This window comes from Rhinoraja longicauda, chromosome 31, assembly GCF_053455715.1.
Source record: "Rhinoraja longicauda isolate Sanriku21f chromosome 31, sRhiLon1.1, whole genome shotgun sequence".
Classification (NCBI taxonomy): Eukaryota; Metazoa; Chordata; class Chondrichthyes; order Rajiformes; family Arhynchobatidae; genus Rhinoraja; species Rhinoraja longicauda.
The window spans coordinates 18512107-18527708 of record NC_135983.1 but is presented as its reverse complement, the minus strand read 5'-3'; the positions used below and the strand labels follow the sequence as shown (position 1 = coordinate 18527708).

At 41.6% G+C, this 15602-nt stretch overlaps 1 protein-coding gene across 1 annotated transcript; it reads left to right on the top strand.

The window, feature by feature from the left end:
- Nucleotides 1-3642: 3642 nt before the first annotated feature.
- Nucleotides 3643-12415, top strand: LOC144608512 (torsin-1A-like). Its single transcript, XM_078426369.1, has 5 exons — nt 3643-3885; nt 6395-6660; nt 8882-9057; nt 10622-10749; nt 12096-12415. The coding sequence occupies exons 1-5, from the start codon at nt 3693-3695 to the stop codon at nt 12338-12340; spliced, it is 1008 nt and encodes a 335-aa protein (XP_078282495.1). The 5' UTR covers nt 3643-3692; the 3' UTR covers nt 12341-12415.
- The last annotated feature ends 3187 nt before the right edge of the window (nt 12416-15602 follow it).

The window sequence follows — 15602 nt, the reverse complement described above, 5'->3', positions numbered from 1 at the left end:
ATTGGAGATTATTCATATCATTCTATCATTATTCATATCGTTGAGTTGTATGCTAAATAACATCTTACAAATGCGATTGTTTAACTTTCTCTTTACTTTCAAAATAGCTTGAAGAGTGGAGATGGGGAGTAAACTGTTTTGGCAACACATTGCAATGGATGCAATTCTGAACTTTATTGAAGTCGTCTTGAATAATTCAGAAGCAACAAAGCCTCTTGCCTTATCTCTACATAGCTCGCATTAAAAAAATATTGTCACTAAAATAACAGCTGAAAGTCTTTATAAACACAGACTGCACAGCAAAAATGTTCATCAGTTTATACATTTTCTGCATTTTCTCATTGCTAATCACCTCCATCAGTACAAGGTAATTGTCATGTTTTTACATTTTCTTTGTGGTTACGGTAGTGGTGGTTGTGTTTTTGCAACATTTAAGTCATTTAGACAGACACATGAACAGGTAGGGAACAGACGAATATGCTGACCCTTGTCACAAGGGGAATTGAATACAAAATTAGGAAATTCATGCTGCAGTTACCCGCATGTCTTTGAGGTGCCTGAGGAAACTTCCACCCTCCCACCTTAAAGCTCTTTCATCTAGTCTTTGATATTCCCACCCTGAGAAAAAGGTTCTGTCCACCCTTTCTGTGCCTCTCATAAGTTATATACTTCTGTCAGGTCTCCCTTCAAACTCTTATATTCCAGAGAAAACAATCCAAGTTTGTCCAACCTTATAGCAAATACCCTCTATAATGCAAGCAAAATTGTGGTGAACCTCTATTGTACCTTCAAAATGTTAGTGGAGCAGCCTAGGCAAGTGCTGTGCATTGTATAGATAGCACATACAGGTAGTGAGGAAATTAGTATTTAGGTAATGGATGGAATTTAAGAGCTGCACTGATTTCAGGCAAGTAGAGAGTATTTCATCATGCTCCTGACTTGCGCCTTATTTTTATTCCAACGTGTTCATGCTGTCTCTTGTAGTATCTCTTTTCAGCTTCTTCCACACATTTTTCCTTCACAGACCTATGTAATCTTTTGTATCAAGTACTGAACCAATTCACTTTTGAAAATCATTGAACACTGCCCAGTTTTTTATAACATATAATAGGTTTTATATTTCTATTTCCAGATTTTGCCAAAAAGATGAGTATTAAAATGCTTTTGAGGAATTTGTGCATCCTCTGGATTTTCTTTCCTCTGAGATCATATTTCAAGTCCAACAAAATTGTTTTATTCACAAAATGCTGGAGTAACTCAGCAGGTCAAGCAGCATCTCGGGAGAGAAGGAATGGGTGACGTTTCGGGTCGAGACCCTTCTTCAGACTGATGTCGGGGGTGGGACAAAGGAAGGATATAGGTGGAGACAGGAAGATAGAGGGAGATCTGGGAAGGAGGAGGGGAAGGGAGGGACAGAGGAGCTATCTGAAGTTGGAGAAGTCGAAGTTCATACCACCGGGCCGCTAACTGCCCAGGCGAAATATGAGGTGCTGCTCCTCCAATTTCCGGCGGGCCTCACTATGGCACTGGAGGAGGCCCATGACAGAGAGGTCAGACTGGGAATGGGAGGGGGAGTTAAAGTGCTGGGCCACCGGGAGATCAGTTGCGTTAATGCGGACCGAGCGCAGGTGTTCAGCGAAGCGATCGCCGAGCCTGCGCTTGGTTTCGCCGATATAGATAAGTTGACATCTAGAGCAGCGGATGCAATAGATGAGGTTGGAGGAGGTGCAGGTGAACCTCTGTCTCACCTGGAAAGAATGTTTGGGTCCTTTGATGGAGTTGAGGGGGGAGGTAAAGGGACAGGTGTTGCATCTCGTGCGGTTGCAAGGGAAAGTGCCCGGGGTTAGGGTGGTTTGGGTAGGAAGGGACGAGTGGACCAGGGAGTTGCGGAGGGAACGGTCTCTGCGGAATGCAGAGAGGGGAGGGGATGGGAAGATATGGCCAGTGGTGGGGTCCTGTTGTAGGTGAAATGTTGGTGGATGATATGTTGGATCCGCTGGCTGGTGGGGTGGAAGGTGAGAACGAGGGGGATCCTGTCCTTGTTGCGAGTGTGGGGATGGGGAGCAAGAGCGGAGCTGCGGGATGTAGAAGAGACCCTAGTGAGAGCCTCATCTATAATGGAGGAGGGGAAGCCCCGTTTTCTGAAAAACGAGGACATCTCGGAAGCCCTAGTCTGAAACACCTCATCCCGGGCGCAGATGCGGCGTAGACGGAGGAATTGGGAGTAGGGGATAGACTTTTTGCAGGGGACCGGGTGGGAAGAAGTGTAGTCCAGATAGCTGTACAAGTCGGTGGGCTTGTAATAAATGTCCGTCACTAGTCTGTCTCCTGTGATGGAGATGGTGAGGTCCAGAAACGGGAGGGAGATGTCAGAGATAGTCCAGGTATATTTAAGGGCAGGATGGAAATTGGAGGTCCTGCGTTTGACGTGTGCCTGAATCATCAAGCTCTGTCAAGGCATTACGGTTCTGAGCAGAAATCAAAACTGGGATCTTCCTCCTTTGTATGTTTGGAGACTCATCCCAGAAATAAATTCAGCAAGGGGGGACAAATATGGATGTGTCTAAAACTGCGGGAAACAGATCGAAGTTAACGGTTAACACATCCAGAACATTGTCATATTATTAGTAGATTCACGTAAAATGAAACTAAAATAATTAGGTGAGTAGGGAATAGAACAATATGTTGATTGGATTAGATGTGTTTCTTTAATCTTAACTTTATTAGTTCCAAGACTTACTTGTTCTTTTCTCTCTCTCGACACACAAATGCTGCTGGACTTGCTGAATATTTCCAACTCTCCAGAAAATGAGAGAGAGAGTGAGAGGGAGAGAGTAGAGGGAGAAAGAAAGAGAGAGAACGAAAGAAAGAGAGAGAGAGAGAAAGAAAGAAAGAGAGAAAGAAAGCGAGAAAGAAAGAGAGAGAGAAAGAAAGAAAGAGAGAAAGAAAGAAAGAAAGAAAGAGAGAAAGAAAGAAAGAAAGAGAGAAAGAAAGAGAGAGAGAAAGAAAGAAAGAGAGAAAAAAGAAAGAAAAAAGAAAGAAAGAAAGAGAAAGAGAGAGAGAACGAAAGAGAGAGAGAAAGAGAGAGAAAGAGAGAAAGAAAGAGAGAAAGAAAGAGAGAAAGAAAGAGAGAGAGAAAGAAAGAAAGAGTGAAAGAGAGAGAAAAAAGAAAGAAAAAAGAAAGAAAGAAAGATAGAAAGAGAGAAAGAGAGAGAGAGAGAAAGAAAGAGAGAAAGAAAGAGAGAGAGAGAAAGAAAGAGAGAGAGAACGAAAGAGAGAAAGAGAGAGAGAGAGAAAGAAAAAAAAAAGAGAGAGAGAGAGAAAGAAAGAAAGAGAAAAACAGAAAGAGGGCGAAAGAGAGAGAGAAAGATAAAGAGAGAGAGAGAGAGAGAGAGAGAGAGAGAGAGAGAGAGAGAGAGAGAGAGAGAGAGAGAGAGAGCAAGAGAACGAGAGAGAGAGCAAGAGAACGAGAGAGAGAGCAAGAGAACGAGAGAGAGAGTGTAAAGGCCAGTTGACTGTTGTCAGCACCAATTCCTGCCTGTGTGGATGCCCCTCACAAACATGTCTGGCTGAGTGTTGGAGGGGGGAAAGGTCAGAGGGGCGGATGTGACGACGCCTGCTCTTCCGCCGGGTTGCCGGGGCTCGCTGCGTCTCGTCGCCTGTTCAGGGGCGGCCGCCAGGAAACCGACAACATGAAGGTGATGGTCCGGGCTGTGCTGCTCATGTTCCTGTCCACCCCTTTTATGGCGGCCATGGAGCCCATCAGTATGGGCATCGCATTCGGCGTGGCCACCGCTCTGACCGGCCTCTTCACCACCTTCCCCAAGCTGTACTGCACGTTCCAGGAGTGTTGTGAGGACGAGTGGGTGAAACTCAACCTGACAGGTAAATCGTCGTGACATCTCACCGCGATACTACCGGCTATTGTGCTGCACCCACAGGACTTTTGCATGCAGATTGCTTGCTTACACAGGCCACCTTGCAACACGTCTGCTTTCTCCATGGTAGTTGTGCGAATGAACAATGCACAACACACATATTTGCTGATGGGAATTACAATGCAAATTCAGATTTGGATACAAATCCAGTAATAAGCCAGTAATAACTTGGCCCTAAATAAGAGGGAGAAGAAATTGATTTCTTTAATCTTAACTTTATTTCATATGAAGAAAGACTGGATAGACTAGGCTTGTACTCGCTGGAATTTAGAAGACTGAGGGGGGATCTTATAGAAACATATAAAATTCTTAAGGGGTTGGAGAGGCTAGATGCGGGAAGATTGTTCCCGATGTTGGGGGAGTCCAGAACCAGGGGTCACAGCTTAAGGATAAGGGAGAAGTCTTTTAGGACCGAGATGAGAAAACATTTCTTCACACAGAGTGGTGAGTCTGTGGAATTCTCTGCCACAGAAGGTAGTTGAGGCCAGTTCATTGGCTATATTTAAGAGGGAGTTGGATGTGGCCCTTGTGGCTAAAGTGATCAGGGGGTATGGGGAGAAGGCAGGTACAGGTTACTGAGCTGGATGATCAGCCATGATCATATTGAATGGCGGTGCAGGCTCGAAGGGCCGAATGGCCTACTCCTGCACCTATTTTCTATGTTTCTATGTCTCTTTTGATGGGTGGAGAGTGAAAAGTGGTCATTGATATAGCGTTGTTTCTATAATAATGTCGTAAATAGATAAAACAGCACACCACAGGAAGCCTCATAATTTGAATACTTTTATTAAGTCTCTCCTGACCTCCAACGCTCACAGAACATAGAACACCACAGCACAAGAACAGGCCCTACAGCCCACAATATACCTGCTGAACATTGATGTTGGGCTAAATTAATCTTCTCTGCATGCACGTAACTCATATCCCTCCATTCCCTGCAAATCCATGCGCCTGTCTAATTGCTAGGTTCTGGCTGTGATCCTCATTTATTTGTCTGAGATGGTGGTTCTAGTTATCAGTAATTCTAAAATGAGATTGTACTTCCACACCTTGTGGTTGTTGTCTGGGTGGAGTTTGTGTGTTCTCCCTGAGACTGCACGAGTTTTCTCTGGGTGCTTCGGTTTCCTCCCACATTCGAAATCATGCAGGTTTGTAGGTTAATTGGCTTCTGGGAATTGCCCCTCTAGTGTTGGATGCAAAAGTGGGGTAACATAGAACTAATGTACAGGTGATTAATGGTCAACATGGACTTGGTGGACCAAAATACGCTGTATCTCTAAAACTAATACTAAAAACTCTGCAATTAAGATGTTCAAATCATTTGCTTTCCCAATTGCTGATACTCACTTATTTACATTTATTTACAAATTTACAAGATTATACTGTACATCACTATTTACCAATCTCTTAATGTTTAAAATGTTTGTTTTTATATCTCCTTTCAAAGGGAATAGATTCCCTTTGCCCCCTGCTTCCAAGTCATGTAATTTGTCCATATCTATCATGATTTGAAGTTTCTTAATCTAATATGTAATATCAATTATGAAGGGCCAACACTGATTCCTGTCACAGCCCAGCAACAGGAATCTGCCTGCATTGAAAATTCCAGATGTGGGGATAGAAGACTTGCCAGGAGGTGGTTGGACTGGAATCTGGAGTGACAGAAGTAAATGAATGAGGTTTTCCTAAGGATATTAGATGAAGTAGGACAGATGATGAAACAAAGGTGGAAGTAGGCGGTCTTTGTGACGTTAAGAATGTCAAAAACAATTACGGGGTAAGAAAAGAAGCAAATTTAAGCAGATGTTACGGAATGGCAGATGTGTAACTGAGCACAGAAACTCCAAGGTCAGAATGTAGACATTTTCACTCTTTTGGGGTAGGGTATGATTGTGTTTTTATTGGACTGTACTCAGACTGAAGCACTTCACATTAATAGGATGCTTTCATTTTTAAGCAATGAATCGCTGGCAAATTGATCAGTATCAGCTCCTGCAGTTGTAACAACTGAGGCATGTTCTATACAAGGCAGTGATATACAGGAAGTAAAATAATAAATTGTATAGTGGTTCTCATATCCTTGGGCTATCTCAAAGTGTTTCATCAACCAATGAAGTATAGCCTCTATTATAAACCTGCTTCATATGCTAGCCAATTTGTGTAAAGTAAATATGCACCAAAGAGCATCATGACTCGGTCATTGCTTAAGGGTAGACATTGGCCAGGACACAAGGGATAATTCCCTCTTTCCTCATGCTTTGGGATCTGTGATATCCACATTAGAAAGCAAAGTTCCTCCGCTTTATGTACTGATGGAGAGACAATATCTCCAAATGTTTAACATCCCTTTAGATTTGCACTAAAAATGTGGAAAATATGTGTAACAGTTGTAAAACGGCATTTTAAAGAATTTGGGTCTTTGTGTGATAATCTGAACCTTTTATTTCCATAAACAGGTTTGAAGATGGACTTGGATAACAAACTATTTGGACAACATATTGCCAAGCAAGTTGTTTTGAAGGCTGTCAATGGTTTCTTCACAAATCCAAACCCTAAAAAACCTCTAGCTTTGTCTCTACACGGCTGGACCGGGACAGGCAAAAACCTAATTAGTCAAATAATAGCTGAGAACATTTACGCTAATGGAATGCGGAGTGCATATGTTCATCAGTTTATCGCCACTTTGCACTTCCCTCACTCTGAATATCTCAGCCACTATAAGGTAACATCAGAGTATGGTTACATTTTAAATTGCTAGATGGGATATTTTGTGTGGGGCAATGCTCCTCACAGTTAAAGCATCAAAACGCGAAGGGTAACATGGATAGTATTGGATATCACCAGTGAGTTATGTATTTTAATTAAAGTGTTGAAGGATTATAAATGAAATGATGGTAATTTGTTGCATGTTGAATACTGTTTTTTAATCATGCGGTTTAAAAAGTTTTAAAATAAAATAATGGATCTCCAAAGTGAATTATGGTTTTAATCTAATTGAAGACTTTTGGTGAATGCATAAGCAAAAATATAAGTAGTTAAACAACCTCCAAACCTTGAGATTAAAGTGGTGCATGAAAATCAATTCTATATATTTATTGTTTCATTATATCAATTTAAAAAATACTGTTTATTTGCTTCTATTCCTCTCCTGCATGTCATCACAATAGCTTCATTATAATGTGCCTTTTTAACATAGTATAAAGTCCTAAGGCATTTGAGAGGAGTGTTCTCAAACAAAGCAATTGAAATCATACATTGGGAAAGATGCCCCCAAAAGTGACGGTGTGATTAACTGGGTGGTCATAAGATTACTGAAGATAAAACAAATGAAGCTGCCTGGGATATCCCACCCAACTGAATGTTGAGCACTAAATCCTCAGTGCAGATAACTTGGTAGCATACTTATTGAGGAATTGACAAATATGTCATCAATTTTGTTTTGGTTAATTGATAGGACTTAATCATAAAAAGTTATTTATCAAGACCTTCCTTATACTAGTTTTAATGCAATGATTGAAAATCATTCACAAGGGACTATCAGTGCAAAAAAATAGCCAATTTTATTACAAGCAATAAATGTGGCATTGATGAAAATAAAAATTATTTCATTTTTAAAATTTCATAACACATTGAGGCCACCCACCCTTGCATTGGGAGAAGCGATCATGCAGCTTGGTGCCTTTGAGTTAGGTAGGAGAGAGTCTGATAAATTGGTTAAGTTTGATGACCAGATTGTCATTTTTGATGCCTGCTGGTATCAGGGAGAATAACCTGTGCACATGTAGTGACGGTACATTCTGAGAGCTATTGGAACTGGTACAGTGCCTTGGAGGTAGACCATGGCAGATGTAGGAACGAATATTGGGAATGGGTAGCGCATTAAATCAGACCATTAACCCTCCAAATAATGGTTCTGGTTACATCCCCAAGTACTTCTGCTTAAATTTGTAATTCTTGTGAAGTTTATTGACTTGAGTGCATATTAATTTACTGGATGCTCCTTGATACTGTATTTACATCCTTAAAAATGGTTGCCCCACAGCTGAATGATTTGATGGAATAAATTGCTCTTTAATCTCTTCATGGAAATGGCATCAACGACAACTGAGATCTTTATAAGAAGCAGAAATATCCAAAAGTTTGGTAGTAATAAACATAAAACATGCATTTGAGACATTCTATATGTAGGAGTGGGTGATTCAAGTAGAGACAATATTTTTTTCCCAATGGTTTGGATCATATTGCCCAACAGATGAGAGCGGTGCTGAACTACTATCTACCTCTTTGGTGATCCTCGGACCATCCTTGATTGGACTTTGCTGGCTTTACCTTGCACTATTCCCTTAGCAACGTTATTCCCTTATCATGTATCTATAAACTGTAAATTGATCAATTGTAATCATGTATTGTCTTTCTGTTGACTGGTTAGCACACAACAAAAGCTTTTCATTGTACCTCGTGACAATAAACTAAACTAAAAGGGAACTAGGAAACAAATCAAATCACACTTATAACGAGAATCCGATTTAATGGCCATTGTAGCAAAATATTAAAAACAGGGTAAGAGCAGAAACTCAGATTAAACGAGATCATTCTCTTATGGAGTGAAATGGGCAGAATCGACCAAACTAACCCTATTCAGTACTTAAATTTCTTCGCTTCACCAGAGAGCAACATACTGTAACAATATGTGCATATCAAATATCAAGTTTACTTGCTTCAGCAGCCAACCAATTATTTATAGTGACTGTTCTTGCCGCAATGAGGCAAAGTCCTGTAATATCAATCAACCCTGGCTTGGAGATAATATATAATCATCTCAGTGATGCTGTATGAAACAGTGTTGGTGTTGAGAATAGGTGTGTTTGGGGATTTATGGTGGCGGGGTGAAGAGTTGTTGCTTCTGTGAATATATTTCATACAAAATAAATATCTATCCTTAGGAGCAGCTGCAGAAATGGATCCGTGGTAATGTGTCCATTTGTGACAGGTCCATGTTCATTTTTGATGAAATGGACAAGATGCAACCAAGCCTTATTGATGCCATTAAGCCTTATTTGGAGTACTATGATAACATTGATGGAGTGGTGTACCGGAAGGCAATTTTCATTTTTCTGAGGTAAAAGATATATTTATAGTGAATCACATAAACAAAGTCTATCATTAACTTTAAGGAATACAAATACTGAATTTGAAATAGAAATGTAATTGGGTACATTACTTTATTGACAAATATTGCACATTTACTGAAGGCTTTGCCGACATATATTGTAAATGCTATTGAAATTACAATGGAGGGAATAAATGTAATGCATGATCAGTCATTGTAGAGCAACAGACAAAGCAAACAGTGGTCTAAGCGCTGAGCAACAACTGAAGCATGCCATTTTCCATGAGGTTCAAATTATACCTCAAGACTCGTATTTGTGTTTGTTCATAAGTTCAAGGAGCAGAATTAGGCCATTCAGCCCATCAAGTCGACTCCGCCATTCAATCATGGCTGATCTATCTTTCCCTCTCAACCCCATTCTCCTGCCTTCTTCCCATAACCCCTGAGCACCAAACAAGCATTCTTGAAGAACTTTAAGAATTAACTTGCATTCATGTAATATCTTGTTATATAATACTGACCAGAATACTATACAGTGAAACATCTTGGAAGTGGTCATTTCCATATTTCCAAATGGAAGGAATCTATTTCAACCTATGACCAGCCAGAAGTCCCATTTCCCCCCACTAATTTTCCCTATTCACCTACACTCTCATTAATTCCCTCCAGATTCTCCCACCCAACCCCACACAAGGTTAATTAACCAACCATGCAGCACATTTTTGGGATGTGAAAGAAAATTGGAGACCCCAGTGAAAAATTCGTTGTCATAGGAAAGAATGCAAGCTCCATAGTCAGCACCCGATCAAATTTGAACTTGGGCTACTGGAGCTAAAGCAGAAACTCTCATATCTGTGCCACTGTGCTGCCCAGAGGAAACAGGGCAGCTGATCTGAGCACAACAGCTCCTACAAACACATTTGATAATTAGTCAGATCATTTCTGTGCTTGAAGTTGATTGTGGGATATGTATTGGTCAGGACATGGGAGAGAGCTTCCCTGGTCTTCTGCAAAATAACACAATAGAATATTCTACAATCAGCTTGGAGGGCATATTTAACATTTTATTTTAAAGAAGACATCTCTAACTGTTCCATCACTTCATCAGTACTGCAGTGAGATGCCATCAGAGATTTCATGATAAATGCTCTGGAGCCTCATGATGGAGAGAACGATGGGGTAGTTATGTTTTGTTGAGTTTGAGGTGTGTTAAAGCCTCATATTTACAAGCCCCAGAGGATACCCTTTGTGACTTGTCATAGAGCTGTACACCATGAAACTGGCCTTTTGGTCCACCGTGTCTATGTTGACCAAGTTGGTATACAGGCCTAGTCCTGTTGGCTTGCATTTGGCCTATAGTCCTCTGAACCCTTCCTATCCATATAGATGTCCAAATGTCTTTTAAAAGTCATCATTGTTTACACTTCTACAGCTTCCTCTGGCAGCTCATTCCAGATGCAGACTATACTCTGAGTGAAAAAAATGCCTCTTAAATCTCTTCCCTCTCACCTTAAGCATATGCCAGCTAGTTTTTGTTTCTTTGTTATAAATCACTATTGTTTGTTATGAACAGCAATGCAGGTGGAGAGAGGATTAATGAGATTGCACTGGACTTTTGGAATAGAGGAAGCAAAAGGGAGGAAATTCAATTGAAAGATCTTGACAGTAAACTGTCTAATGGAGTCTTCAATAACAAAAACAGTAAGTATATATGCTAAATTTTGGCAGTTTGAAATGAGCTGCACTGGTCCAACTTGGAATTATTGGAATCTTTTTTGTACAATTTGATTAATATATGCTTTTTGCTTAAAATGAGATATGTGCAATGAAGAACACTGGAACAAAATAGGCTCGCCAATTGGAAATCTGCAACCATTGTTGCGGCACAGTGGCGCAGCAGTGAAATTGCTGCCCTACAGTGCCAGGGACCTGGGTTTGATCCTGACTACGGGTACTGAATGTATGGAGTTTGTACATTGTCCCTGTGACAGTGTGGGTTTCCTCCCTCATTCCAAAGAGGTGCAGGTTTGTAGGTTAATTGGCTTCTGTAAATTGTCCCGTGTGTAGGATAGAACTGGTGTACAGGTGAGCGTTGGTCGGCGCGGGCTTGGTGGGCCGAAAGGACTGTTTCCATGCTGTATCTCCAAACTAAACATCCGTGTCAATTTTATGAAGGCTATGCCAGACGTTTTTGGACATTGTGCCTTTGTTTATCTGTTCATAGCTTTTGCCACTTCCACGAGTATTCTAGTTACCAGTGCACATCTATGGCATTCCTTATACAGGTTTGACAGGCTCATGTTGGGAGCTGCATGGATCTAATTCTATTCTGACATGCTTGCTGTTTGCATTTATGTGCTTTCCAGTATTGACTACTTGAGGGTAATCAAAATACTGAAAGTCCTGCTCTGAGGATCACTGACTCGAAACGTTGACTGGTTTATCTTTCCACAGATATCGCTTGAGTTCTTCTAGTATCTCCGTTTTTGTTTCAGATTCCAGCATCTACAATTTTATTTGTTTTCCATCTAAAGTTGCTCTGCTGGCTGATTGCCTTTTCTTCTTGTAGTCTCAGGAGCACAGACATTTATTGCTAAGTTTCCAACAATGTTTGGTTGAAGGCTAATTCAGTACAGCAGGAGCGTGAAGCTTGTAAAATATTGGAAAGGCTTCGCCGCTATAAAAATTGTTATCAAACAAAGGTTTGAAATTGAGTCACATAATGGTAATAGCACAGGTGATCAAATGTTTGGTCAATGAAGCATGTTAAAGGCAGAGGTTATGGGAAGGAACTGGAGGATGCTGGTAGCTGAAAAAGATGGTGTCCAGTGGTGGAATGATTGTGCAAGACTTAAAGATATCCTGATGGATTTATGGTTTGGTCAAGATTATCTAGATTGTGATGTGTTTAGGGCAATGAAGGATTTTAAAACCATGCAAATTGAAATGGTACATAACCTGAGCTCAGATATGAATGGCTGTATGATATTGCCGCTTTGCCTGATGTGATCGTTGTTAACTAATGTATTTTTGTTTTAATTGGATAGGTGGGTTCTGGCACACCAGCCTCATTGATAGAAACGTGATTGACTACTTCGTCCCTTTACTTCCTCTGGAATATAAACATGTCAAGTTGTGTGTCAAAGAAGAACTGGTAGCCAGGGGTTATCAGGAGGATGAGGAAATTATTACTGCTATAGCTAATGAAATGACATACTTTCCAGAAAATGAAAATATCTATTCAGACAAAGGCTGCAAAATCGTAGCCACCAAGGTGGATTTTTACGTGTAGAATATGTGTTTTTTTAAATTGTATATGTTGCTTTTTGACACTGGACACTTTTTTAATTAAAAAAAATAAAATTGATGGGGTCATTGGTTGCTGCGATTGATGGATTTACCTGGGGGGTCACAGGTTTGTACACCAGTTCTATCCTACACACTAGGGACAATTTACAGAAGCCAATTAACCTACAGACCTGCAACTCTTTGGAATGGGGGAGGAAACCCACACAGTCTCTCTTGTTTTGCCAGTTTGTTCCTGTAGTGATTTTAAGCTATTTAAAGAATGAGAAATGATGACGAGAAGACTAATTTATTTTGCAATGCACTAATAATCCATTCATGCACAAGATTCTCAATTTCTCCTTCGCAGCAAACATGGAAAAGCATATCCAACATGGGCTTTTTGTTCAACAATGTTCTTGTTTTTGCCTTTACTGATTTTTGTGTCAACATTCTTACAGGTCAAATCATGTAAAGTGTGTAACTTTTTTTAACTAAGGCCAGTTAAGATAGACACTTTCTAAAAAGGCAAATAGTGTCTGTTTTTGCGATTACTTTTACTATACAAAATATTTCATACAAATACCAGAATAATCTTATTACTTTGTTATAGTGCCCAGTTATGTGACAGGCTCATGATTAAAATAGATACATGTTACTTGGTAAAACGTGAAAGTCTATTATATTTTTAACTACATTTTTTCCACTATAAAGAGGTTTTGTTTAAAAAAAAAAAAATGTCACCATGTTATTTCTCAGATTCTTTTCAATTGGAATTTTGTTTTTGTGAATTGCATTTTTTTAAAAGCAATTTCACCCAGTTTGTTTTGTACTTGCCCACTGCCCAATGCATGAAATCCTTCACCACGTTCTACGGTTGGTGAATGGAAACAGACCACACCTCTAAGGCCCAATAGTTTTCATCAATGATTTGGCATTGTGGACATGAATGTTTTGACAATTGGCAAGTTTGAATCCTTTAAAGATGTAGCCTTTACTTGAATGCAAAATGTTCTACTCTCAATGAACAGACTATATCCGGTACTACTGCACTAAAGATTTGCATCAAGCTACAGATTTCACCTTGTCACTCAGGATCAGTTTGTTGCTTCTTCTAAAGCAAAACTAAAAATCTATGAACACTTCATTAAACGCCAGACAGTATATGTACCACATTATAAAACTGCCCTCCCCACTTAAACATTAAATGTACCAGAACCTGCAAGTTATTTCAAAATTTGTCATCCATTTGAGAGACGTGGCTCAACACGCTGGTCCCCGACGGGGCTGTGGAGCTAACGAACCGCTCACTACATCGTGCTGATAGAACAAAGGACTAGCAAAGTAACAAAGTAAGAGCAAGGGCGGTGGGCTCTGCATCTACATTAACAATGACTGGTGCACCAACCACACTGCAATAGAGAGCTACTGCTCCCCAGACCTGGAGTACTTACTGCTCAAATGTAGGCCATTCTATCTGCCGCGGGAGTTTACGGTGGTCATCATCATGGCCGTATACATTCCCCCACAGGCTAATGCTAACCTAGCACTAGCACAGCTGCACTCGGCCATCAGTAAGCAGCAGGATGCCCACCCCAACGGTGCCTTCATTGTTGCAGGGGACTTCAATCAGGTCAACCTACGAGCCTCGCTCCACAAATTCCATCAGCATGTGCAGTGCCCTACCAGGGGCTCAAACACACTGGATAAGGTGTACACCAATGTAAAGGACGCCTACAGAGCTCTCCCCTGGGACAATCCGATCACCTCTCACTGTTTCTACTGCCCGCATACAAAACCCTCATCCGCAAGACCAAACCCACAATAAAGACGGTCAAAATATGGCCCGAGGATGCCACCCTACAACTCCAGGACTGCTTTGATCGCACCGACTGGGACCTGTTTGCACAACAGGCCACCGACGGTTCAATAGACAATAGACAATAGACAATAGGTGCAGGAGTAGGCCATTCAGCCCTTCGAGCCAGCACCGCCATTCAATGCGATCATGGCTGATCACTCTCAATCAGTACCCCGTTCCTGCCTTCTCCCCATACCCCCTCACTCCGCTATCCTTAAGAGCTCTATCCAGCTCTCTCTTGAAAGCATCCAACGAACTGGCCTCCACTGCCTTCTGAGGCAGAGAATTCCACACCTTCACCACCCTCTGACTGAAAAAGTTCTTCCTCATCTCCGTTCTAAATGGCCTACCCCTTATTCTCAAACTGTGGCCCCTTGTTCTGGACTCCCCCAACATTGGGAACATGTTATCTGCCTCTAATGTGTCCAATCCCCTAATTATCTTATATGTTTCAATAAGATCCCCCCTCATCCTTCTAAATTCCAGTGTATACAAGCCCAATCGCTCCAGCCTTTCAACATACGACAGTCCCGCCATTCCGGGAATTAACCTAGTGAACCTACGCTGCACGCCCTCCATAGCAAGAATATCCTTCCTCAAATTTGGAGACCAAAACTGCACACAGTACTCCAGGTGCGGTCTCACCAGGGCCCGGTACAACTGTAGAAGGACCTCTTTGCTCCTATACTCAACTCCTCTTGTTACGAAGGCCAACATTCCATTGGCTTTCTTCACTGCCTGCTGAACCTGCATGCTTCCTTCAGAGGTAGACTTGGAGGAATACGCATCCACTGTGCTCTCCTACATTAACTGCTGTGTGGAGAATGTCACGGAGGACAAGGAGATAAAGATGTTCCCAAACCGGAAACCCTGGATGAACAAGGAGGTACAAAACCTGCTGAGGGCACGCAACAATGCCTTTAAATCTGGTGACACTTGAGCATACAGTGTTGCCAGATCACACCTGAGCAAAGGTATTAAAAGGGCCAAAGACACCCATAGGCAACGGGTGGAAGACCACTTCAACACCACGGACACCAGAAGCATGTGGCAGGGTGTCAGAGACATCACTGGCTACAAGAGCAGCCCTGCCTGCCCCCACAGCGATATGGCACTGACCAACGAGCTTAACACCTTCTTTGCCCGCTTCGAAACTGGCAAAACCGCCTTGAGTGAAAGAACCCCAGCCGAGGCGGTGGGACAGGTCTTGCAACTGAGCACACAGGAGGTACAACGCGCTCTGCAAAGGGTCAACCCACGCAAGGCTGCAGGACCGGATGGAGTTCAAGGAAGGGTACTGAAGGACTGTGCTGAACAGCTGGCTGAGGTATTCACCAGGATCTTTAACCTGTCATTATCTCTGGCTACGGTCCCCAAGTGCCTCATATGTCCGGTGCCGAAAAAAGCA